General features: G+C 47.6%; 2 protein-coding genes across 3 annotated transcripts in view; one reads left to right on the top strand and one right to left on the bottom strand.

Annotated features, from left to right (window-relative positions):
- The window catches only part of IGF2BP1 (insulin like growth factor 2 mRNA binding protein 1), a 30,203-nt gene extending 17,755 nt beyond the window's left edge, over positions 1–12,448 (top strand). For both annotated transcript variants that reach the window (XM_084496083.1, XM_084496084.1), the window contains 13 exons: positions 3,173–3,221; positions 3,735–3,786; positions 5,020–5,083; positions 6,882–7,163; positions 7,892–8,026; positions 8,293–8,415; positions 8,919–9,054; positions 9,185–9,307; positions 9,615–9,731; positions 9,930–10,004; positions 10,354–10,485; positions 10,670–10,783; positions 11,292–12,448. In XM_084496083.1, coding sequence (XP_084352209.1) covers positions 3,173–3,221; positions 3,735–3,786; positions 5,020–5,083; positions 6,882–7,163; positions 7,892–8,026; positions 8,293–8,415; positions 8,919–9,054; positions 9,185–9,307; positions 9,615–9,731; positions 9,930–10,004; positions 10,354–10,485; positions 10,670–10,783; positions 11,292–11,384 — 1,495 coding nt within the window. In that variant the 3' untranslated portion in view covers positions 11,385–12,448. The remainder of the gene's footprint in view (positions 1–3,172; positions 3,222–3,734; positions 3,787–5,019; positions 5,084–6,881; positions 7,164–7,891; positions 8,027–8,292; positions 8,416–8,918; positions 9,055–9,184; positions 9,308–9,614; positions 9,732–9,929; positions 10,005–10,353; positions 10,486–10,669; positions 10,784–11,291) is intronic.
- A 9,063-nt stretch (positions 12,449–21,511) lies between these two features.
- Positions 21,512–25,123, bottom strand: GNGT2 (G protein subunit gamma transducin 2). The gene is made up of 3 exons (XM_084496154.1): positions 24,456–25,123; positions 23,755–23,844; positions 21,512–23,389 (listed from the first exon to the last, which is right to left on the bottom strand). The coding sequence occupies exons 2-3, from the start codon at positions 23,836–23,838 to the stop codon at positions 23,264–23,266; spliced, it is 210 nt and encodes a 69-aa protein (XP_084352280.1). The 5' UTR covers positions 23,839–23,844; positions 24,456–25,123; the 3' UTR covers positions 21,512–23,263.
- Positions 25,124–25,170: the final 47 nt, after the last annotated feature.

The raw sequence follows: 25,170 nt of genomic DNA on the forward strand, positions 1-25,170 counted from the left end.
GCATCAGATCACCCCAAGGATTTGGGATGTTCCTGCTTTTGGCATAAGGCAAGCAGCACAGTTGGAGGCCGTGGGGACCTCCTGCTGTCTCATGCCAGGTTTATCGGGTGATTCCTGCCTGAGGGATGCAAGCACAGGTGGTGCTACATCTTTGTGTTGTACAGAGCCCCTGAGCTAGTCCCAGCTTGCAGCTGAGGTCATGTATACTGAGTTAGATAGCTGTGCAGAGGGAGGAGCTCCCTGGGTTTGGCACATTATGAATAAAAAGCTGGGAATCACCGACAAGCAGAGTTATTTATTTGGAGTAAAGCTTAGCGCAGGGCAGAGGCTGTAGGGAGCAGAACCAGGTGTCGTATTCAATGATCTGAAGAGTGACATTCACAACAAGGTTCAACATACAGTGAGACCTGCTTATAGTAAAGCAAATAAGATGGATTTATTTATTCATGACTTCCTCTGTAATTCTAACCACAGATACTGCTGAGGGCTTGGAAGGAGCCAAATCCGAGCAGTGGTAGCTCTTCAGATGGGGTGATTTCCATGTGCTGCAGGGAGAGTCCATATCGAGCCAGAACCTCAGATCTTAGTGAGAGGCAGATGGCTGCAGTCCCATTTCCACCTGCCTCAGCACAGAATGGGCACTGCAGCACTGATGCCACAAATATTCAGGGTGCTGGCTCCCTGGATGGACTTCTCTGCAGTTTTCAGTGCAGGAGGGCATTTGGGCTCACAGGAACCTGTTTTGTGTTTTGCAGCTCTGCCAGTTGGGCTGATAAAACTCATCTCTCTAGCCAAGCATGGCCTTGCTGGAATTTAATATTTGTATATTATTATATTTATTTGTATTATATTTATATATATATATATATAAAAATAATAGCAGTATATAATATATACAATTGTATGTTATATAATAGTATAATATGTGTATAATATTTAATAATTGATAAATAAATATTTTCTCTCCATGGTGCATTTGGTTCTGGTCACAAATGTGAAGAATGCATGCTCTGCCTGTGCAAATGCTTGTAGGTAGCTAGGTGGAGATGTTTCTGTGGCAGGGGTGGATGGTTGGAAATCTAGTTTCTCTGTCAGTTCAAATCCTTTTGTCCCTCACTGGACTGTGACATTCTTTGCTTTCTGAATTTCTTAATCTCTCTCCTATTCATTTTGGGATGTAGATAAGCATGTAAACAAAAGATCTGGTTTCTTAGTGTCTCTACTCTCCTCTTTCTTCCTGCACCCCTCTGCTATACCTTGAATTTTAAGGGTTTGGGTTATCTGTCTGTGCTCCCCCTCCCGCAAGTTTGCATCCATAGTAGCAACAAAATTTGGTGTTTCAGAGCCTTGCTGATGTTTGAGCTGATGAGAGTGCTGACTATTTACATATTTATTTCTGTGCTTCTTTAGGGCTTTCAGATGGCAGGGCAATCCCACATCTTTCTGGATATTTCATCCCTCCAGTATGAATCTAAATGACTTTGGGAAACATCCAAAGTTGATTTGTTTGAAACCAACCAAACCAGCCCTTTCAGGCATTTTTATATATGTGAATTTGAATCTGCAGTGTAGATCAGAGGATGAGCTCAAGACAGATGCTTTTAACTGACAGGATAAAGGTGCTTATGAGGAGTCTTTACCTGTGTGTCTAAATAATACTGATTGCTTTTGACCTTTTCATGCTGAGACCAATTTCTTCTTCTCATTGACAAATGAGCTGGGCCACCTTCTGAAGTTGTGTAATTAGAACAACAACAACAACACTAGAATCGAATTTTCTCTCCTTTTTTGGACTACTTAACATATTCACAAATAATTTGGGTTTGAAGTTCGGGTCCGTGATGAGCTTGTCCAAGTGTATTTACCCCAAAACAGTGCTGCCAGTGCTGAGATGCCTGTGGTGGTCGTGCCATTTCATCTCCCTTTTCTTTAGGGATCTTAAAGTTCCATGTTCTGCTGAGCAGCTTGACTGGGTATAGGGGTAGAGACTGTCTCCCACTGCGCTTAGGCACTCATTTCAGATTGGGCCTTAAAATTAGATGCTGAACTTTTAGAGGGCTAAAAAGTCAATCCCACAGGGTGTTTTGCAGAAGACATTTGCACCCTTAACTCAACTCTTCTTGGACCAAAGCTAGCCGCATTTGTGCATTTGCCCTCACAAGGCTTCATCCTCCAAGGGTGTAAGCAGCACTGGGAACCTAAGGGTGTTACTGCTGTGAGATTAATGTCTCACTGGGTGTTGTGAATTAGGAAATTGAGGAGGCTCATCTGAGTGATCTCCACTTCCCTTTGCTTGTGCACAATGTGTTTTCTTCTCCTGTGGGCTAGCAACACTGCAGAAGGTGGCAAAACCATATGGTGGAAATATCACAATGGTGAGGGGGAAAAAAACAAAAACAAAACAAAACAAAACAAAAACAAAAAAAAAAAGAAAAAAAAAAAAGAAAAAAAAATTTCCTGGCATTTACTGTTGGCAAGGGCTCTTGGGGTACCAGCAGCAGCAGTTTGTGTGCTGGGGCTGGAGTGTCCAGAAGGGGTCACAGCTGCCCACAGCTGTCTGTGGCAGCTGCTGGGCGAGGAGTGGCTGGCAGGCAGCAGCACCTCCAGGGTAAATTTGACATCAGAATTAAAAAACAAACAAGCAAACAAAGTTTCTGCTTTGGAAAAAGTTAGGTTGGGAAGAGCCAAAAATTTGAGTGGAGAAGTGGCCTGAGACTAACTCAGATGCTGGAGCTGAGTTTCCAGATGTCATGGCCATGCCCTGTAAGCTCCCTGCCAGCATTTTTGACATCCCCAGACTCTCCCCTTCATGGCCCGGGTTTGTCTCCAGTGTGGGGGGCAGGTTAAATGAATGCTGCTTCCCCTTTTGCTTTCTAATCATTGTAATGAATCTGTCAAAACTCTGCATTTTTAGCTATGCCCTTGCTACAGCTATAGTCGGTTCAGAAGGGTTGGGTGGATTTTGGCATCTTGTTCTCAGTGAAGCTCACAGCATATATCTAGCACCTACCAGGCAGTAAAGCAAGGTGTAATTAACCAAACGCCATCAGAAACCCTGGAAGCATGTGGGAATGCAAAGCTTGATTAGATACATCAATGAGGAACAGTTCAAGGTGAGATGAATGAATTTCTGACACCAAATCTGGTTTTAATTACTTTTCATTTATTTCAGGAGCCGGAAAATTCAAATCAGAAACATCCCACCCCAGTTGCGATGGGAGGTAAGAGGGGCAAGCAGGGAGAACAGCACAAGGACTTGCCATGAAGAATTTTAGAGCAAATTTAAGGCGTAATTCCCCCGCAGGTTTCTGTACTTGGGATTAAAGCTGATTCATCCTTTTCTTTGTTTTTATGTGGGTCTAATTATACTGGACCCTTGTGTCCACATCACTTGTTCCTCTTCTGCTACAAGAGTAAATTCAACTGGTATAAGCAATGTAAGCTACATCAACAAAATCCCCATTTATAATAGTGTTATTTGATTTATCTATTGCAGGAAAAATGGACCCTTTCTTCCAGCCAGCTGCTGGGACTTTTCCCTGGCTCTTTTCTACCTCTCTGCTCCCCACAGCTGGCTCTGAGGCTCGTTCACCCGTTATCCTGGGGCAGACAGGACCTTTGTTTCTCAGATTGCTTATACTATCTTAATGTCTGGAACTCTATTGATTGACTGTGTTTCCTGGGTCTGTCCTGACTGTCCCCATGTAATGTGATTTTTTTTCTCTGTTTTCCAGGTCCTAGATGGTTTGCTAGCTCAGTATGGCACTGTAGAAAACTGTGAGCAAGGTAATGCTGAAAAAAGAAGCCAACTTGCTGTTACTTAGATATATTCTGCCCTGCCTGTTTGGGGTGGGAGGATGGAGAGGACAGACACATGTTTTTTGTTTGTCAGCTGTGTCCCTGGCTAAAGGTATCAGGAGGTCTCAGCCTGGTCACTGGGTCCTTTTGTTGTTATCACTCTCAACCACTAAAAGGCAAGTCCAGCAGAGGCTGTGGGTAGTGCACATGGGTCTCCCTCACAGGTTACTGGCCAGCATCATTCTGCACCCTTGGGTCCCCCTTCAGTGAGCCGTAAAGGCCACACAAATGTGGCTCACCAACAGCTCCTCCAGGGAAGGTTCAGGATCCTCTGGAGGCTGGTGAGGGATTACTGTCTCTGCTTAGCAGATCTTATCTCACTCTCTAGTGGCATTCAGTTGAGACAGGAGCTTAAATATTGCCCCAGGGATGCCCAATGTGTGTAGAGTTACCATAACTGTCCTCAATGTAGAAAGGAGGGCTGGGGGGTGCAGCTTAGACCATCCCTGGGCTCCAGCAAGGAGTGGCAGGAGAATGGATGGAGCTGGCTTTGGCATCTTTGCTTCTTTAGTGCAGAGAGCAAGGGTGGCCTGAAAAAGAGGAGGCTGCTGAGGGGAGGCCTCATCACAGTCTGCAGCTTCCTCACGAGGGGGAGTGGAGGGGCAGGTGCCGATCTGTTCTCTTTAGTCACCAGTGATAGGACCTATGGGAATGGTGCCAAGCTGCAACAGGGGAGGTTCAGGCTGGATATCAGGAAGAGGTTCTTCATCAAGAGGGTGGTCGTGCACTGGAACAAGATCCCCAAGGATGCGGTCATAGCACCAAGCCTGTCGGGAGTTTAAGAAACATTTGGACTGTGCTCTTAGTCATATGGTCTGAATTTCTGGGTAGACCTGTGTGGAGCCAGGAGTTGGACTTGATGATCCTTGTGGGTCCCTTCCAACTTGGGATATTCTACAATTATATGACATAGTGGTATCCTTTTAATAGAGCAGGAGGGGCTGTGCTGTCTGGGAAAGTGTCCGTGGGCATTGTCAGTAGTACCAGTATGGTGCAAACCCTTGGACGATCTTCTCCTTTGTAGGAGAAAAATTTGTACACATCCTTCACTGGGATGGGACAGGACAGACCCTGGCCATCCTGAACATGGACTCTGCTTTACAGGTGTGCTTGGCCTGAGATGCTCGCATTGGCTCTAATTTCTGCCTTTTTTACTTGCAGTAAACACAGACAGCGAAACCGCCGTTGTTAACGTCACTTATGCAAACCGGGAGCAGACCAGGCAGTAAGTGCCCTGTAGCCCACCCAAGCAGCACAAGGCTGCCCTTACGTGGCATGCTGCAGTGGCTTTGTACCCCTTACTAAGTGCAGAAAATAGGATTTTCAGTGCTGGAAGTCACATTAACCCAGAATTCATAAATTTGGGGTAAAAATATGGCAAATCTTTGAGAAACACCCTGTTCCCTGTTCTGATTTCTTTTTATTTGCCTTCAGATTAAAGCCCCTTAGAAGACATCCAAGTTGTTAGGCTTTTTTTTTTTTTTTTTTTTTTTTTTTTTTTTTTCTTTCTGCAGTTCAAAGAGTAAAAACAAACAACTTTTTTTCAAGGAAAACACCGATTTTCTTGTATTCAAATGATCTAAGGAATTGTGGCTCCAGAAAATAGTAATACTGAGGCCAAATATCATAGAAACTGGTAGGTTCTTGGGTGTGAGGCAACACACGTCCTCTCTGGCTAATGGTTGTGTCACTGGGAGACTTACAACTCCAATCCTTATCCTGCCTGGGGAAGATCAGGCTTTACACTAAATGCAAATGGAAAATTAGTTGGGTTTTCACCACTGTGTTTATTTCACTTTCCTCTTGCTCTGATGAAGGGCTCTGGAAAGCTGTAAAAGTGATGGAATCAGCACTTTCCTTGGAGGACAGCCAGGAGGAGCTAATTGATAGATTTTTATCCAGGAAGGTTTACGTCAGTGAGTTGGGCATGTCTCAGTTGTGGCCACTGTGGCCATGCCACAGTCCCCAGGGACGTTGTGTGTGGTCACCCCATGAAAACATCTTCCAAATCACTGCCTGGTCTATAATGTTTCAACTGTCAAAGCTGTAGCCACCATGAACTTGCTGTGGTTGTATGTGTGGCCGCACCAAAGCTTCACTGGAGAATCACCCTTCAGTTGTACTTTCTGTAATAGCATGGGACAGAGTCCAGCACCACAGCGTGCATGGAGCACAGCAAAGGGATTGCTCCCATGCATAACCAGTTTGCCCTGTCCAGTGTCAATCTGCACTGGCCCTGTGCTTTGCACTTGGAAATGTTTTGGGTTTCCTTCGTTAGGAAGCCTGTAGCAAAAAAGCTCTTTGTGAGTAGCTTTGCTCTCAGGTCTGCAGCCTTTGTCCCCTGCTTTTTTTTTTTTTTTTTTTTTTTTTTGTGGATGCATACACTTTATCAAGTGTTTTCCTCTTGAGGCCCCCCCCCCCCATGCTGCAGGGATGAGGCTACTAGTCTCTGTTCAGACAGTTGCAGGGCTTTGCTTAGCACTACCACCACAAGTTGAGTCACCGAGCGGTTTCTGGAAACTTGCAGTTTGGTTTGTTTCTGTAGAAACCTTGGGAGGTTAGAAGGAGAGCTGTGCATAACTGTGACAAGAGCAGTCACTTTGCTCTTGCTACCAGCCCCATCTATCGACAGTTTATAGTTCTTGCAGCCAGTACTCAAAATCCCCACTAGGAGATGGGTTTGAAATGTTGACCAAAAAAAAAAAAAAAAATTGTAAGGCAGAGGAGACCTGGAAATCACTCCCTGCACATTTCTGTCCTGTACCCATTACTATAGTCCCCTGACCCAGGGTTGGGTGCTCAGAGAGAGCCACCTTAAAACATTTTTCCCTATCCCGGCTGGGTGGAAAGTCCTTCCAGGTCTTTGTGGCATTGATGGCTTTTCCATGCACCATTCTTAATGCTTCCTCAACGGACATTTGGTGCCAGGGAGGGCTTGACCTGTTTTGGGTGGTGCTTATACACTGCTGCTTGGGGAGGGACATCCACCACCCCAACCCCTTCTCTCCTTGCTTGTCTTCCAGAGCCATCATGAAGCTGAATGGGCACCAGTTGGAGAACCATGCTCTGAAGGTCTCCTACATCCCTGATGAGCAGTCCATGCAAGGACCAGAGAATGGGCGACGGGGTGGGTTTGGGGCACGTGGTGCCCCCAGGCAGGGTTCCCCTGTCACTGCAGGGGCACCAGTCAAACAGCAGCCAGTTGACATTCCCCTCCGTCTCCTGGTGCCCACACAGTATGTGGGTGCTATCATCGGCAAGGAAGGGGCCACCATCAGGAACATCACCAAGCAGACGCAGTCCAAGTGAGTATGTACTCCTCCCCTTCCCCCGTGAGCTGGTTTGCACCTTAATTAGTGGACTGATCTGTAGTGATTTTTGAGGCTGGATTTCTTTGTGGAGCATGGGCTGTGGGAGGATGCTCTGGCACTCCTGCTGTACAAGGTGGTATGTCCAAGAGCCACATTCCCCTGCTGTTCCTCAGCTCTGCCTTCTGGTTTCCCACGTGTCTCCCTTTGCCAGGACAGCCCTGTCTGGATCAGGGCCCACAGGCTCCTCAGTGCTGGGCAGTAGAGCAATTTCAGGGAGTGCGTGGGGAAGTCACTAGTTCAGCTGGTCTCGTTTAGCACAAGCCTGCTGAGCTTCACCCGCCCGCATTTGGCCTACAATCTTATGTTGATTATTGCTCTTCTCCAAGGAAGGCTTTTTCTAAGACATGAAGTGATGGACAATGTGTCCCATCTCCCAGGAACATGCTTGTTCTGCCACTTAATCACTCCTGTTATGTAATATAAATAGATATTGCCGCTTTATTTGGATTTCTATGTTTTGAACTTATAGCTATGGTGTCCATGTCAAGTATTGAGCCCAGAATTAACTCCCCTTGCTTCTCCTGTGTGCATATAACACAATGCTTGATCTTAGGGCAGTCTGCAGCGATGCTGGGGGAGTAGAGCAGCCAGCACTAACACAGCTGGAAATCCACAGAGCCTCTCCCCTGTGCCCCACCCCAGCATTTATCCTGTGCTTGCAGGATTGATGTGCACCGAAAAGAGAATGCAGGAGCTGCAGAAAAAGCTATCAGCATCCACTCCACCCCTGAGGGCTGCTCTGCTGCCTGCAAAATGATTTTGGAGATCATGCAGAAGGAGGCAAAGGACACCAAGACGTAAGGTTTCCCCCTTCCCTTCTGTGCATGCATATCCTATCCACAGCTCTTTGCTGGGCTGTATTACTGTCTTAACACCTGGACCTGTGTGGCACTCCAATCTGCATGGGGGAGCCATGCCTTGGGAGAGCTGGAGTACTTTGAGCAAGGAAACATGAATTTACCCTGTCACTCTGTAGTCAATCTCTCTTCTTCTGGCAGTAGTGCAGTAGTAATCTTTTCTTTTTTTTTTTTTTTTTTTTTTTCTTTTTCATTCCTCTCTCAAGAGCTGATGAAGTGCCTCTGAAAATCTTGGCCCATAACAACTTTGTGGGGCGCCTGATTGGCAAAGAAGGGCGAAACTTGAAGAAAGTGGAGCAGGACACAGAGACAAAAATCACCATCTCATCGTAAGGCTCCTTGCTGTCTTTGGGAAAACCAGGGCAGACCTTTTCCAGCATGGGGTGGATGGGAAGGATGAGGAAGAGATGGATGAAAGTGGGCGAAGATGCCTGTCCATCACATGGGAAACCAACCTATGGCATGGGTACTTTGGTTCCCAAAGCTGTCTTGAAAAATCCTGGTATTATGTTTTCTTTAATCACTTCCTCTTCCTCTCTGTGCTGCAGTGGCCCACAGGGCTGGCTGGGTTTTATAGCCACTGAGAATTGTTTTTTTTCCTCTTAAATTGTGTTTTTGGGGAAGGCTGGATGGATTTCCCAATGCAAACCATTATTTTGATCCCTGCTCTGACTGGCAGCAGGGCAGGTGCTGCCTGTGCAGTGCCTACTGTGATGATAGCAGCTAATCTTTCATGAGAAGGAAGGGAGGATACACACTACTGGGAAGGCATGGCAGGGAGATGGTGCTGCTGCTTCACCAGGGTAACGCTAACCCGCCCCCCCATTGTCAGATTGCAGGACCTGACTCTGTACAACCCTGAAAGGACGATCACGGTGAAAGGCTCCATTGAGAACTGCTGCAAAGCAGAGCAGGAGATCATGAAGAAAGTGAGGGAAGCCTATGAGAACGATGTAGCAGCCATGAGCGTGAGTGCAGCTTGGCTCAGGGACGGCAGCTCTGCCGGGCACGGTTCCTGCCCTACCTCTCATCTGATGTGTGCTCTCTAAGAGGATTCGTTGGTAAAAGCAATGAATATTTATCTCCTCTCACCCTCAGCTGCAATCTCACCTCATCCCTGGCCTTAACCTGGCTGCTGTTGGCCTCTTCCCTGCCTCCTCCAATGCAGTACCTCCTCCTCCTAGCAGTGTCTCTGGAGCCGCGCCGTACAGCTCCTTCATGGTAGGTGAACACCTGGCAGCTAAAATCGCTCCTGTTTCCATCTCAGAGATCTCCTCTGCATTAGGAAGATCCTTGCAATGAATGGGGCTGTGACTTTAACATCTTTTGCTGTCACCTGGTGGGTCAGGTCCAGCGTGGGTGCAGAATCTGGACCTTTAACTTATTGCAAATACAGCAGATAAAGTACTCACCCAGCACCATCAGGAGAGGCATAGCTGTCACTTGGGCTAGCAGAGTGTGGGGGGGCCTCTACTGCCCAGATCCTCGTGATGGCATCTGAGCCTGAGCAGTAACACTGTACCTGCAGCCTCCGGAGCAAGAGACGGTGCATGTCTTCATCCCTGCGCAGGCGGTTGGTGCGATCATTGGCAAGAAGGGCCAGCACATCAAGCAGCTCTCCCGGTTTGCAAGTGCCTCTATTAAGGTAGTGTCTCCCTGTCAAGGAGCTCTGTCCTGCCAGCACCTCTCACCAAGTGGGTGCCTTTCTGGTGGTGAAAAACACCTTAAAATCCCAGGTGATGTGTCTGGGTGCCCAATCCTGCACTGCAGGGGAGGAGGGCATGGCCATAATCCTACCTGTGCAACTCCCTGCTGCGGTGACCGTCTCTCTCCTCCCCTCCAGATTGCACCCCCGGAGACGCCGGACTCCAAAGTGCGCATGGTCATCATCACGGGCCCTCCAGAAGCTCAGTTCAAGGTCCCTCCCTTTGCTGCCGTCGCTGGGAGGGGGGGTGGGGGAAGGGGTCTCCCAGTGCCCTCCTCCACTATCCCCTTCCCTGCAAAGCTGGATGGGGAGTAACAAAACGGCCACCTCTTCTTAGTGTGCACTTTTGAGGCTCCCCTGGACTGTGGCTTTTTTTAACACAGCACCAGCCCTCCTGGGGGCTGAGCTGATTTAAAACCCTGAGTAACTGGGATTTGATTGCGATCTGGCATATGTCCCTGGTCCGCAGGATGGATACCTGCCAAGCTGGGTGAACTGAGGGGGCATGCGGGGATAGGACATCTTAAGCTGCACCTGATGCTGTATTCCTTCCCCTCTACAGGCACAAGGCAGGATTTATGGGAAGCTGAAGGAGGAAAACTTTTTTGGACCGAAGGAAGAAGTTAAGTTGGAGACACACATCCGGGTCCCTGCCTCATCTGCGGGGAGGGTCATTGGCAAAGGAGGCAAAACTGTAAGCAAAAGTGACATTTGGAAGGGGATGAGAGCATCGTGGGGTTGCGATGTCTCTGAGAGCGCACCCACTTTGTGCTGGCACCCAGGGGAATCCCAGTGACAGATTTCTCAGTGGGATGGCTTGGGGGACATGAATGTTCTTCCCACACCATGCAACAGTTGGTCTCTACCCTTCCGTGCAGGTCAATGAGCTGCAGAACCTGACAGCAGCAGAGGTGGTGGTACCACGGGATCAGACCCCTGATGAGAACGAGCAAGTCATTGTGAAGATCATTGGGCACTTCTATGCCAGCCAGGTATGGTCCTGGCAGCTCGGTGCTGGTAGATCCCCTAATGGCTCATAAGGGGTAGTGTTCACCTGTATGTCCTCCTATAGAAGTTTTTTCTGCACTTAGTTGTGGGCTTATGTGTCCATGCATTCACAGTGTGATGTCCCAAAATCAACTTTTTGAGAAAACCATAGTAAAACAGGAGAGGAAGAGACCTCCAGGAGTTACCTAGCCCATCTGTGCCACCACGAACAATTCCTGCCAGTATTTGATCTCACATGGCCTTGAAACTAACCAGTGACAGAGATTCCTCTTTCCCATCCCACTTTGCAGTCATTGTTGGATGAAAAAATGTCCTGAACTTTTCCTGTGACAGACTTACCTGTGCTGCCTACATCAACATCTGTCGTGACATGCAGTGCCATTTCCCTGCAGTTTAACAGGACCTGCTGGGCAGGGGGAGAGCTAGGGAGCGGTGCTCTGACACCACCAGCACAGGGGCCCCAGTTCTCCTCTTTGCTCTTCTTGTCCACAGATGGCACAGCGCAAGATCAGAGACATTCTGGCCCAGGTGAAACAGCAACATCAGAAGGGACAGAGCGGCCAGCTGCAAGCAAGGAGGAAATAAGAGCAGCAATGACACCAATGTGAAAAGTGGAACAAGCCAATGCTGGGCTTAAGAGTGGCTGGGAATCAGTTACCATAGGCAGATGCAATTTTTTCAATGACTGGTTGACATTAAAAGGCAGTTTGGTTTCCAAGTTAGAGGGCTAGGTTAAGAATCAGACCACGTAATTTGATCCATTTTTAGGTCCCCATGCCAGAACAGCTACTTAAATGAACTGAGAGGTGCTGCGGTGCACTGGGAGAACCAGCTGTGCTGCTGAGGCTGGAGCACTGCAGGGTGCCAGGGATGGGCAGTGCAGCAAAACTGCCACAGCACTCAGCCCCTCTTCTGGGTGCAATATTTGCCTTCTCATTTAAGTAGCTTTTGGAAGTACCACCCCATCCATCTCTGGCTCCCACCAGGGCTTCACTGAAGTTGAATCTCCCTGTACCTCCCTCCCTCTCCTGCCTTGGCAGCATAGCTGATCGATATTTCCAGAGAGCTATTAAACCTTTTGGAGCATTTGATTTTTATTTTTTTATTTTTTATTTTTTTATTTTTTATTTTTTTTTAAGAAACCATAGCAAACTCACCAACTCCTGTCGGTAACAAGTTCCATTGCGAGGGGGGATATTTTAAAAAAAAAAAAAAAAAAAAAGGCTGAGTGCCAAATGGATTTGGATCCCTTGGGAGCTCTGAACCTATTGAATCTTAGGAACACCCAAGGGCAAGCTGGAGAAGTTCCCTCTCACCTGTTCTGTGTGCAGTGCCTTAGAAGCCAGGACAGCACCTCTATTTTCCAGGATAACTTTTTTGTTTCATTTGTTTTAATGTTTGTTTTCATTTTAGGCTAGTTTACTTTAAAGAAGTTTCTTTTGAAGCCTTTGAAATAATAGCAGAAGTGGCATGTACAGCTATAGCAGTGACCATTTTCTCAGTGATCTTAGCTGTGTAGGTGCCAACCTGTTCCAGAGATGACGCAAACTGCATGGGGAAGGGAAGGGGTGAGGGAAGTGCTTTGGTTTTCCCTCCTTCCTTCAAGCAAAAGCAATAAAACAACAATAACAAAAGAAAAAAAAACAAAACCCTGCTTGGTAGGAAGTATGAATTAATCTGCATCTCTTTAGTAATCAGATTATGTGAACTAAATGCATGCAGAGCAGTTCTGGAGTTCAGGAGAAAGCCAAAGGGATTTGGGGGTGTAAAGGAGGACAGATATTTAGGGCTCTGGATATATCAGGCATTGAAAAAGAGCCTTGGCAGACTTGGCTCTTCAGTCCAGTTTTGCTGCTGAACCAGGGCATGCTTTTGCCCCGACATCTCTTGCATTTGGTGCAAGGAGGGGCAGCAGCTCCTTTGCAAAGTCCTCTGCAGGTGGCTGGGGATGTGAACTCAGCCTCAGTTTCCCTACCTGGAGCAAGAGACTTGTGCCCTGAAATCCTGCTGGTGTCTCCAGGGCTCAGCCACAGGTGGGTGTGTGGCAACACAACTTTTTTGGTTTTGCTTTTTTTTTTTTTTTTTAAAATAATATCCAGGGGAATATTGTTAACAAACTTGGGATAGGCCAGTTTGTTTTAACTCTCCTGGGGTTATTTATGTTTCCCTCCACCCAAATCTCTCTAGGTGGAGAAAAATATTCTTGAAATGTGGCACATTAAAATATTTTTTTTTTCCTTATTTCAAAAACAACGCAACCACCACCACCCTTCTTTCTGTGGTAAGAATAACTGTTCTCATGAGACAGTACCAAATATGTACGTCAAACACATGTAAGATGGTTACTGATTCCCGTCACTCTTATGAGGATTTTATATTTTAGATATATTTTAATGGTTTGTTTTTAATTCTGAGTATTTGGAAGGGACAGTAACTGCTGTGATTGCCTCTTCCATGCGGGGTAAGGTCTTGTCTCTACACAGGGGCTGGGGCAGGGCTTGGTGTGCATTCCTTGCTGTGGCAGAGGGGCCCTGGTCCTTTGCAGTCCCTGGCCACGGCTCTGACTGGAGCAGGGGGAGCTGCATGCCAGTTAAAGCCCCTGTGCCGTGTTTCTCTATAATCCAGCCCAAATGTTGGTTGATGCTAGTTTTCCTTCAAATTGGGGTGGGGGTTAGAAAAGCAAAATTATTTCTGGCTCTGGGGGAAGGTGGCGCAGCCTGGAGCCTGCAGTGTGCTGTGGGGAGAGGGGCAAAGCAGGCGCCCCAGGAGGCAGGAGGAGACCTGGGAGTGGCCTTGGGTGAGCTGATTCAAGGCTTAAAAAGAGGGAATTGGAAATAAACCTTGCACTGATGCTTTTACCATTTCTTTCTGAAATGGAGACCAGACCTCCCATCTGAGCAGACGTTTTCCTGGGTGCATCCTCCAAAGTGAGAACTGGCTTTGAATTTGGATCATGCAGCATCAGGAAGGCGGGTGGTTTATTGATAAGGGAACACAGCAGCAGTTACTGTCCTTTTAGACATTGCAACAACAACAAGGTGTAGAGGAAGGCCAGATATTGCTGTGTGTTTGAGCAACAAGAAAAAAAAAAAAGAGGGGAAAAAAAAAAGCTACCTCAAGGTATGAAGTTACCTCAGCAATTTTTTTTTGGGGGGTGGGCTTGCTGATATTTTATATAAAAGCTGATAGTCTTGAATATTTTATTTTTTTAATGAAAAGAGAAGTTAAGTTTCATAATTTCTTATGAGCCAGGAGTTATGTGCAGGTAACCAAGTGTTATGAGCTCTCTATGGAGAACGACAGAAACTTCAGACATAGTGGAAAAGATGGCAGCAGCATATTATTTTGGCCTTTTAAAGCCAGAAATGAATTTTAGCATGACACAAGAGCTGTCAGATGTCGCGACTCTTTGAGAACTTGGACAAATTGGAGCCCACCAACTTTTTCAGTCGGAAAGACTTTTTTTTTTTTTTTTCTCAATATAGAAACAAATAAAAAAGCCACTGGATGAAAGGCCTTTGTCCATCCAACTCCATCAGGAAACCAAATTGTTGAAGTGCTTGGAATCAGAAATCTTTTACTAAAGGCAATATGAGGATAGACTTACCATCAAGCACCATTCCTAGGCATCAAGCTGGCTATGCTAAGTGGGGTACATGGGGTTTGCTGATATTTAAACTATGCCAGCTTGGGCAATTTTACAAACAGTTGTAAGCCATATCTTTCAAAATGCGAACAAATTGGCCTCCTGTGTTGACGCAGAGGAAGTCTCAAACCATCTTCTCCACTATGATGCTGTTAAATATTTTACAGAGATTTACCTCAGTTTTACTGAGGACAATCAATCAAAAAAAAAAAAAAAAGAACAACAGAAATAAATGGGAGCCACCTTTTTTATACAAACACACACTAAGGAGAGAGAAAAAGTGAACAACCCTAATGAATGACAGGTGTGAACCTCTCCCTGTCTGCTTGAGGAGGTTCATATGCTTTTTTTTTTTTTTTTTTTTTTTTTTAAAAAAAAAAAAAAAAAAGAAAGAAAAAAGTCCTATCTTGTTATTTTTTCATTATACCTGCAGGAAAACAACCCTTCCTTGAGTATTAATTGGAAATATATCGGTGGTGGTAAAGTCAATTTGTAAATGGCCAGCTGGCTCCCCAGCCTCACTCCTCTCTTCCGCTCCTAAACCCCACAGAAATTTTGGGTGCATGAGGAACACAGGATCAGGCTCACCTGTAGTGATGGAGAAGTGCTGGCCCTTTTCCAGAGAGATGGGAACAAAGGAGCAAAGCTGGGCAGTGGCAGCAGAAGGAAACCCCTGCCCACCTGTGCAGCACCTTCACTGGTGCCCCTCCACAAGAAGGTGCTTCTGCCTGTTTTTCCTTCTCTTCCAGAGACTGGCATTTGCCCTAGGAAAAACGGTTTCTTATTTAAATCTCTGGCTCTCTACTTCTTACAGCCTTACGTAAATCAGTGTATTCAGACATCGGTGATTATATTTGTATTTTTCAACAGCAAGTGTTTTTGATAACTGGTGCAAACTATCATTGAGGGGAAAAAAAAACCAAAACACCCACAATACTGATAATCAGATTGTTGCAGTGAGAAGATCTTGACACATACCTGAAGTCTGATGATTCAGGGACACCTTTGATGCTTTTCACCAGCAAAGGGCTGCAGGCATAAAGACACCTCAAGGCTGATCCCTTTGCCACCATTGCCTGAGGCTGTCTTTGTGGCAACTGAGACATCGCTGGTGCTGTCACATAAGAGTGAGCAGTTCTTTTGGGAACATCATTGTTTCCCTGAGGGAAGGCAGCATCAGCTGTGGTTTCATAAGGCAGACCTAGTTGCCTGGAAAAGGCAAGTCTGCTGCTGGCCATTTCTCTTCTCCCCAGGTTGGGGAAGCACTTAAATACCTGCTTAAATTCCTACTGACATCCCATTGAGTTCAACAGGACTTCTGGAAAGCAACTTTGCTTTATAAAATTATTCACAGTAAGGAAGATACCTCTAAGCACCTCTGTATTTCTCCAGAGCCAATCTGAGCTGGGAACAGCTAAACCAGCATAAACCAGGATCCCCGTCCAGACTAGTCATGAGGGCCAGGGGAAGGAGATGCAAGCAAGCTTTGAATTAGGCTTGGAGTGAAGAAGCAGGAAACAAATCCCTAGTAAAACCTGAAAGCAAGCAGAAAGGAGGATAACTGCTCTTCAGTACCTCCTTCCTGACAGCTACTCTCTTTGCACTGGAAAAATAGGCAATCTGGGGGGAACCTCCCATAGGAGCCCTTCAATAGCAAGAAAATCAACCCACATCCACTGTTTGCTACATCTGATGAAGCCAGACTGGGACACAGCAGGGACCCAGGGCAGATGCTTGCTTGTGGCTTCATCTTCACTGAGGACCAGGGTGGTGAGCAGCACCAATTGCTCCTCTCCTGAGCTGCTGCCTCACTTTTGTACTAGAAGATTTTTTTCTGCCTCATTTTATCCTCTTCCCCGCTCCCCTCCCTCCCCCCACCAGGAGGTAGCAAACCCAGCCCTGCTCATCCTAGGTGCTGGAAGGGGTGGGTGCATGGCAGGTCAGTTTGTTTCTTGAAATTGTCCTTTCCTGTCAGATTAGAAAGTTTTTAATTTGAGGCAGGGGCAGGCACGTATGGAGCCTCTGGGATAGGAGAGGGGGAGTTTCTGGTTGCTGTCCTGGGGCTCATCAGATTGTACCAGGGTGGGAGCTTCAGGCAGGAAGCAGTGCATGGGTAGAGCAGGGAGTTTGTTTCCCAGCTGTGCCACTGGCTGGCTCTGAGGTCGTAGGGCAAAACAGAAAGAAAGAAAATAAATAAATATCTGTGCATCAGTTTCTCCCCAGTGGGAGTAATACTTCTTACCTACCTCGCAGGCCCGTTGTGAGGATTAACAAATTAATGTCTCTGAAGCACTTTGTGATCCTCACTTCCATATACTAGGCAAAATATTGTTGCCAGGACTATCAACCATGGTGCTATGTGGATTTTTTGGGGTTCATCTCATTTTAATGCTATCAGAATCTTGTTTTGTCATTCAGCTAGGGAAAAAGAGAAAACAAACAAACAAAATAAAGCCAAGCAAACAAACAACAAAACCCAACACTTAATGTTTTTTTCTTCCAAGTTCTGACCACTTTCTCATCCCCTAAGTGCAACTGAGGTAGGGAAGCGAATTGGGGTTCAGCAGCAACAACTGCGCCATGCTCCCTCCTGGCAGTCATGATTGCAGTCTGACTGCACTGACAGGCTTGAAAGAGTTTTACAGAGTCAAAAAAGATGAAAATCCATTGTAAATACTGAAAAGAAACTGCCTCCAACATACACTTCATGTTTCCTGGGCATTACATTTTGGTTGTGTTTTAAGTTTTGAGTGGGGGAAAAAAAATCAGTATAAGTTAGTCAAATAGTTCATCAGTGCCAGAAAAAAATTCTCTTTTAATTTCTAGCTCCAAATATTGTGTTTTCTAGCTTCTGAAAAAAAAAAAACAGTTCAGAAATGCAGGCTTGTTGTAAAACAGTTGAAGTCGTAAATTTAATTTCTTTGTTTTTAATGTAGTTCTTCCCTATCTGTCCCCTGGTGGTTCACAGAAAAGGCTTTTAATATTTTTGGAACTTTTTTTTTCCAAAAAAAAAAAAAAAAAAGTAACAGATTTTGGGATGTGTGGGATTTTTTTTTCTTTCTTTCCCCTATTGTGGCTTTTGTTTTGTTTGGATGAAATCAGTGTGAGCCTGTGAAAAGTGCAGGTCCCTGAGAGGGCATAAGAATATTTAAACATCTTAATTATGTGCTTGGTTCTGAAGGCAGCTCGGGCAGAGCAAATGGCTGGGATGTGCTGTGCCCAGCCTGGCCCTGGGCTTTGCTGGAGGTGAAGAACACAGATTTGCTATGAGAGAAGGCCATGGTGACTGGCAGCGTGAATTAGTGCATGGAAGTTTCAATTCCATTTTAATTAAGCCTGACTGTCGAAAGTGGGTGGAAAAGTGCCCAATGCTTAGGAAACTGCCTCCAAGCAGGTGCTTGCAAATAAACATGTTCAAGGCTCAAATGAATTCAGGATGTCAGATGGGCAGACCTGTGCAGCAGCTCACTGGGAGCAGAGCGCCACAACAGGATAATTATTGTTAGGCAAAATGAGGATCTAAAGTTGCAAAACTCTCTTGAAGGAGTTAGCTGCTGTGGTACACTGTGTAGGAGATGCACCTAGGAGATGCACATCAATGATGTGTAGGGAGGGAAAAATGAATCCCAATTCAGCCTTGAATAAGCCTTTCTTACTAGTTTTGGTGTTTATTTTTTGTTTGTTTTTAATAATTTGTGATTATGGGTAAGATCTGGAGCAGAGCAAAACCACCCAGAGGCTCTTAAATTGCGATTTTCAGAGAACATGCAGATGATGCAAGCTGGAAATGTACACCTGCGAACTACCTCAAGGCTGACCCAATTGACACACAGGGAGGGTCTGGCACCACTGCCACATGGGAACTGCCTTGGGACAGTCTTCAAACATATCAGAAGACACATCCTCCCAGGTAGTGGAGAGGCAGGTTTGGTACCCTGTCCTTCCACCCCACAGTTAGGGAGCGTTGCAGTATAGAAGAGGAAAGAGATCTGATGAGGAAGGCTCCTGGGACCATTGGTGTGGGAGACTTGCTGGTCAGGATGGGTGGTAAATTGGACTCCTTGAAAGTCAGCCCATTGCTGAATTTAGTGTGCATTTGAACCCTGCTGCTTTACTGTACCTTAATGATTTTCTTTTTAGTTTTTCTTGAAGACAAATACCTCTCCGAGTTGTGGTAGGGCATGCCAGGATGCTTTGCCTGGTCTGCAGTGGCAGCCTGTCCCTGCTATTGTGGCAGAGCAGTGGATTATGAACTGTAGAAAGTATTTGTGAGCTGCATTAGCAAAGTATCAACATGACCTAAAGATGAAAGGAATTTTTTTGCTAAAACAAAGCAAACAAACAAACAAACAAAAAACAACAAATTAAGACCCCAGAGTCAGCTTTATGACAGAATTGAAGCCATTTTTTGACCGGTTTGGGTAAATGATTTTGAAAAGCAACACTAAGTCCAGCAGGACATAGTTGGTAAATGTTTTCCATAGGGATGCAGCAGCATGGAGTGGGGAATGGCTCACTGAGAGCTGCTGTGCTCCTGTGCAGGCAGCACAGGAGCACAGCAGGTGCTGTATCCTGGAGGAGGTGGAGAGCAGCACTGGGTGCATCCAGCTCCTGTTGCTGTTCGTGGATTGTCCCAGAAAATTGGTGGGATTGGCTGGAATCAGTGCAGAAGCTAATTGTCAAAATCACCGTAATGTGTTTAAGTGTTCATTACCAAGCAATTAAGCATATTGTTTCATTTGAAATGTATCTGGATTCATCATGAGATCAGATTTGTTGACTTCAGGAGGAAATCTGGCCCTAAAACATGACATGTACTGCCCCCCCTCCCAACATTGCTTCTTTAACCAGCTCTGTTAGGCTGAATTGAAAACTGACAAACTTTAGGGTCACTCCAGGTGAGGCAAAACCCCAGATGAAACCCTAGAGTTTCTTGAAAGCCCCAAATGGCTGGTGCCTGTGGAGTTTGCCAGCTTCACTGCATGTCAAACACAGGGGCATGACCTTATATATAACCAAGTCATTTTTGTTTATCTACCTCTTAGCAACAATAGATTAAAACTAGATAGTGGCAACTCCACATGCTGTAGTGTAGGGGAAAAAACAAACAAAAAAAAACACACACAAAAAAACCCACAAAACACAAAACAAAACAAAAAAAACTCTCTTTTTTCCAAAGAAAAATGTTCTTTAAAAATAGAATTTATGGGCTTTCGTTTCACTTTAAAGTGGTCGTTAGTTGAAAAAGCTCCAGACCTCAGCAGTCCAAACTGTTTAGTTGTGACTGATTTTTTTTTTAAATGCTCAATCTTCCATTACTTTTTCCTTTTGAACTTTGATATTTACTTCTGTCAGCAGTAGAACTTCCATCCTCCTCAGTTCCCCAGTGTAGTGGGGCTGAACCCCATCTTGCATGGGTAGGAGATGCTAGAGAAATCGTGGGCAGTGTTTTTTTCCCAGTGGCCATGTGTTTCTGCATCTCTTTTGGTGGAGGTTGATGGCAGTGCGAGGGGTGTCCTGAGCAGCACATCAGCCATGCAAAGCAATCCAATGAATTGCAATGGAGCCAAATATGAGGTCCTGTTTTACTCCACGTCCTGACACCACGAGCACCCAGCAGCGCCTTGTCCATGGGACAGGTGACCCAAAAGTGCTCATCAACCCACTGAGCAAAGCCACGTCTCTTTCCAGCGGCTGCTCCAATGCAATTTCAAACTATTCCTCAAAAAAAATTGTACTTCATTGTAATGATACTGGTTTTCCTCCCTTCAGCTGAACGTTTCTTTCCACCTTCCCCCTTTCTCTCCTACTTGCCTCATCTAATTCGTGTTCTTCCCTTGTACTCTGGTGTGAGGCGTTTTGTTGGTTTGGATGTGGAGTTGGAATTATGGGCTCCATTTCTCTTCCAGCGAGGTTTTGCCACAAACCGCTTTACTCCACTGTTTTTTTGGTTGTTTTTATTTTTTTTTAATAAAGAAGAAAAACAAACAAACAAACAAACCTAACACTGTTCCTGTGTGTTTTTCATCGAGTCGTGGGGAAGGAAGAAATCAAGGTGCTGGTGGGGAAACGGGTGGCCGAGGACGCGCGTGTGGGCGGCAGCAGCAGCGCCCAGGGAAACCTCGGAGGTTGCCGCCTGTTCTTCACGGGCGGCGGGGCGCAGCCCCGGTCTGTTGCACGACCGGGGTCTGTCGGAGCGTGCGGGATCCTCTCCTGGAACCTCTGCGGGGCGCTGGGCACGGGGCTCAGGCCCTTCGCAAAGCCCAACGCCCCCCTCCCCTTCGTTTCGGGCCACGGCGGCTGCCGCGGGCACCGGCGCCACCAGCCCGCAGGTTTCGTCGGGTTTGGCGGCGCTGCGGAATCCCGGCCCCCTCCCGGGGCAGCGGAGCGAGGCCGGGCGCTGCCTGCGGCGGCTGCCCCCGCAGGAGGCCCCGGGCAGGCCGCGGAGGCGAGGCCCGAGCGAGCGCCCAGAGCGGCGGGGACGAGAGTCAAGACGCAGCGGCCCAAGGCCTCCGTAACGGTCCCATGGTGTAATGGTTAGCACTCTGGACTTTGAATCCAGCGATCCGAGTTCAAATCTCGGTGGGACCTCGCGCCATTTTTGTCTCCGCCATCCCGATAATTCAGCGGGAGGCGGTCGCGAAGCGGGGCGGGAGCGCCGGCACCGGGCCTGCCCCGAAAGCCCTCCCGTCCTCCCTGGTGCCGGGCACCCGCACGCCTCCATTTCGTGCGGGGGCGCCGGCGCTCAGGAGCGCATGCGCGCGAGCACCGACAGGGCGGGGCTGAGGAGGGCGCAGCTCGGATGCTGGCGCAGGTCGCGCGCGTGGCGTGACGCAGCCGCCTCCCCGCGTTGCTATTGGCTGGCGGCGCCCCCGCCTCGGGGCGTTCCCTAAGGCGGGCTGCGGAGCGCTTCCCCGGGCGGCACCATAAATCCTGGCGGCGGGGGGGGAGGGAGTCCAGCTGCGGCCCCTGCGTGGGGTCGACAGTAGAGACGCTCCCTCCCCCCCCCCCCCCCCCGGGAGGCAGCGCGTGGATCAGCCCGCCGCGGAGGGCGGGCCGGGGCGAGCTGGCGCTGCTACAGGGCCCGGAGGGCTCAGCCGGGATTAACCCGGTCAGGGCCCGCCTGAGGCCTCCGCCGGGATTAGCGGCAGGGACGGGCAGCAAATCTCTGTTCTGGCACAGGAGCTGCCTTTATTTATTTATTTATTTAGTTAGTTAGTTTTTTTTTTTTTTTTTTCGTCTGGTCTTCATAAAGCAGGGGGATGCCTGAGGGTGCTCGTCGCTAGGTTTGAGCCGTTCTGAGCTCGTCCTGTCCAGACAGAAGAGACAGAGGCTGCGCTTCGAATGCACAGGGGGTGGGTTTATTTAGTGTAGGCAAGAGAAAGAACAAAACCTTTATTGATTCAGGTACTCGTGGCTAGGCAGGTACACGACACCAGACGCGGAGGATCGGTGTGGGTTCCCTCTGCGCTGTGCTTAGGTGGGGGCAGGCTCTGGGTGGCTGAGGCCCTCCAGTCCCACGGCCTCCTGCAGGGAAGCGCCGAGCATGGCCAGCAGTGGCACAGCGGCCAGGAAAGCACCGCAGCTCCGGATGGGTTCAGGAGCGATTTCCCTGTGCGTGCAGCATTTAAAGTCGTCCCAAGCCCACCTCCATGCTCTTCTGGAGCCCTATCCGTGGCTGCTTTCTCCACCAGCATCATGAGAGACAAAGGCTATGCCCAATACAATTCTGCACTATCAACTCTTCCCAAACAGCCACATCCCACGTGGTGGGAGAGGTTTGTTCCTGCCTTCAATTTGTAGCAATTATCATTGCTGTGTTTAAGTCTGACCTGGTGCATGCACCATCTCTGAGCAGAGGCTGTCTGGGCTGCCAGCTCCAAGTCATCCCTGTCACCGAGACATTGGGGGATAAGACCTTGCAGCACCACTACCTGTATGGAATTGGTCCATCCTCCCCACAGCACAGCGTCAGCAGCAGAGGAGAGCAGATCGTAAAGCCAAGGCAGTGTATGGAGCCGCCATAGCTGCAGGAAGGCCCTGACAGCTTACTCTCCCGTGGCTGCAAGACTAAGAGGCAGGGTTAAGCTTTTGAACAAGCTGCCTGGAGCCTTGCGCCTTCCTGTGTCTCACAATATGTTGGTTGAAGTCCCCAGACATACTCTGACCATCCCATGGCTCTAGATGCATTGTGGGTATGAGCTGTGGTCTGTAGGGGCGATAGCATTAATGGGCTGGGGGTATACATCGTAATAAAGAGAATAAAGCTTCAGACCTCTGGAAGCCTCAAACTAGCAACAGTATGTTGTCTGCCTGTGCCAGATGGGGGAACAGGGTAATAACTCAAGTGAGATCCCACTGGGAGCATTCTTCTGCATTGAGTGGGAAGAGGGGGGCTCAGCTCGGGGCTTTGGAGCCTATACTGGTGTTGGTCTGCTTGGAGAAGTCTGAGACAAGGAACAGCCCTACGGTTTCATTAAAGCCCAGTTTGCTGCTGCCTGCTAAAAATACAGAAGTTTTGCTTGGCGGAAACCAAATGTAAATCAGTTACATGAGCACAAAAACACACTCTGCTCTGACTGCTGAACCTCATCTCCGGTGTTGGGGGGGGCGGAGAGGATAGCTTTTTTTTTTTTTCCTCTTTCTCTCTCTCTCTTTTTTTTTTTTTTTTTTTTGCTACTTTAGATGCAACTACATACTGGTTCAGGACTCCCCAGTGCCAAGGTCAGACTACAGGAAAAGCAGGTTTCTTACAGTCTTGCCTCCTGCATGAAACAGCCCAGTTCCTGGCCAGGGCAGGGAGGGAGGAGAAAGGGTGTCAGCTTATTGTACAGCCACCCTTTTCCTTAAATGGGTTCTTGTCCTCAGGGACACCTTTCAACAGTGGGTCCTCTCCTGCCATGGATTCGACGTACTCCTTGATCTCTTTGCCGGTCTTGGAGACCTGCAAGGAAGGAAGGAGATGCCCCACATGGGTTACAAGAACAAGCCATCACTGCAGACCTGTACTCTTGCTCGTCATCTGCCTACAAACCCAGTTGCTCCTTTGGGAGAGGAGAACTGTGGAGCTACCCATGGCTGTGGTATCCCCAAGAACATCCCCATGGGGCTGCAGCTACAGGACTGTGAGACACGAGGCTAAACCCCAAGAGGAAGCTTGTCTTGAGGCAATAGGTTTGAACTCACATGCTTGTGCCTGTATATGAGGTTTAATTTTAGGGGGTTGTGGTTTGTTTTCCCTTCATAGCACAATCAGGTCAGAACATTACCCCAGGAAAAGCCCATTTCCATTTTGGATGAAATACTCACCATTTGCCTCTCATTCTTCACCTCCTTTTTCAGCTGATCCAGTTCCATCTTCAACAGTTCCTTCTCTGTCATATCCTGAGCCATTTTGCCCTGTAACCACACATAAATGGCATTTGCTTAAACTATAGATGGGCTTCGCCTAGGGCACATTAGGACTATTAGTTTGGCCGTAACACTATTGCAAATGCTGGTAACATCTCAATTACTCTCATGTTGAGAGAGGGGCTGAAGCTTTAGAAGCACAACAAAACAAAACAGAAAACACAACACACATTTCAAAACACTTTGTATTAACATCTGCAGTAGGCAGATTTTTGTTTGCTTGTTCTCACTAGACAAATCAAGCAAAAGGTGCAGTTTGAGGGCAGCTGAGGAGGATCTAGCCTAGTTCTTAAAGAGGTTTTTGCCTACCACAGAGGCTGTTTCCCAACAGCATGAGGAGACCAGTTCAGTGGGGCCAGCTGAGCCCAGAGAAAAACTAGGGCTATTGGATTAGCAGCCCCTTAGGAGGACACAGATGGGAATGCATCAAATTTCTCAGTGTCTCCTGAACAAGCAGAGCAGCATAAATGCAAACTAGATTTATCTAGTGTGTCTGCTTGGGCAGGAGCAGCTTTGCAGGTTTTCCGAGGAACTACCAACTCATGAAGATAGAGGCACCTACAATAGTGTTTGTGCCTGGAGGAAGCAAAGCCACTTACCTACAGGGACAAGGAGCTGCCCCCTCTCAGTGGTGGAGCTGTTCAGAAACCCATATGTGCTGACAAGATGCTGTCCTTTGCACCCTCACTGTCCTGCTGTGGGCTTGAAGACTCCTTTGTATCTCCCAGCCAGTAGCAGGGAGCAGATGTCTTTGGTCCTTAAGCTGATAATAGACTCAGGCAAATAAGCTGGTCAGGTGTTGAGTATTAGCCTCAAAGCCCAGGGTAATCAGTGGTAGGGCTGCAGGGAAGGGAAGGGAAGGGAAGGGAAGGGAAGGGAAGGGAAGGGAAGGGAAGGGAAGGGAAGGATGGAGAAGTGCTTTGTGAAGCTGATGGCTAAGGCACTTGTAAAGCCCCTGATTCCAACTGTGGATGTCTGAGTCTGTGTGGCAGTTAGATCCTGACCTGCCTGGCAGACATGGAGTAATGGGAACATCCCCTGTGCATGTTGGAGCAGGCGTCACCTGTTTCAGAAGGGATGAAGAGGAGGGGAGCTGGGGCAAGAAAACCATGAGGAGTTAGAGAGAAGCTTGGGTAGCTCTTGGCCCTTGAGGGTGTGAGAAGCAGAGCCAGTGCTGGAGGAAATTCATTATTTCCCTCATCCTTGTACTCATGTGAGGAGGGAGGCAAGCACTCATGGGTCTGTGGGCTCAGTATGGGTGTTTTGCTGCCATCTGTCCCATGCAAAATTGCTGAGGCTGTGGACAGAGCTCAG

Source organism: Aythya ferina (assembly GCF_964211825.1).
Source record: "Aythya ferina genome assembly, chromosome: 23".
Classification (NCBI taxonomy): domain Eukaryota; kingdom Metazoa; phylum Chordata; class Aves; order Anseriformes; family Anatidae; genus Aythya; species Aythya ferina.

Bases quoted from the DNA above. Each gene is read 5' to 3' on its own strand.
- GNGT2 (XM_084496154.1), bottom strand. From the start codon at position 23,838: ATGGCTCAGGATATGACAGAGAAGGAACTGTTGAAGATGGAACTGGAT. The intron at 23,390-23,754 runs GTGAGTATTTCA...CCTTCCTTGCAG, and splicing joins TGAAGAATGAGAGGCAAATG to GTCTCCAAGACCGGCAAAGA.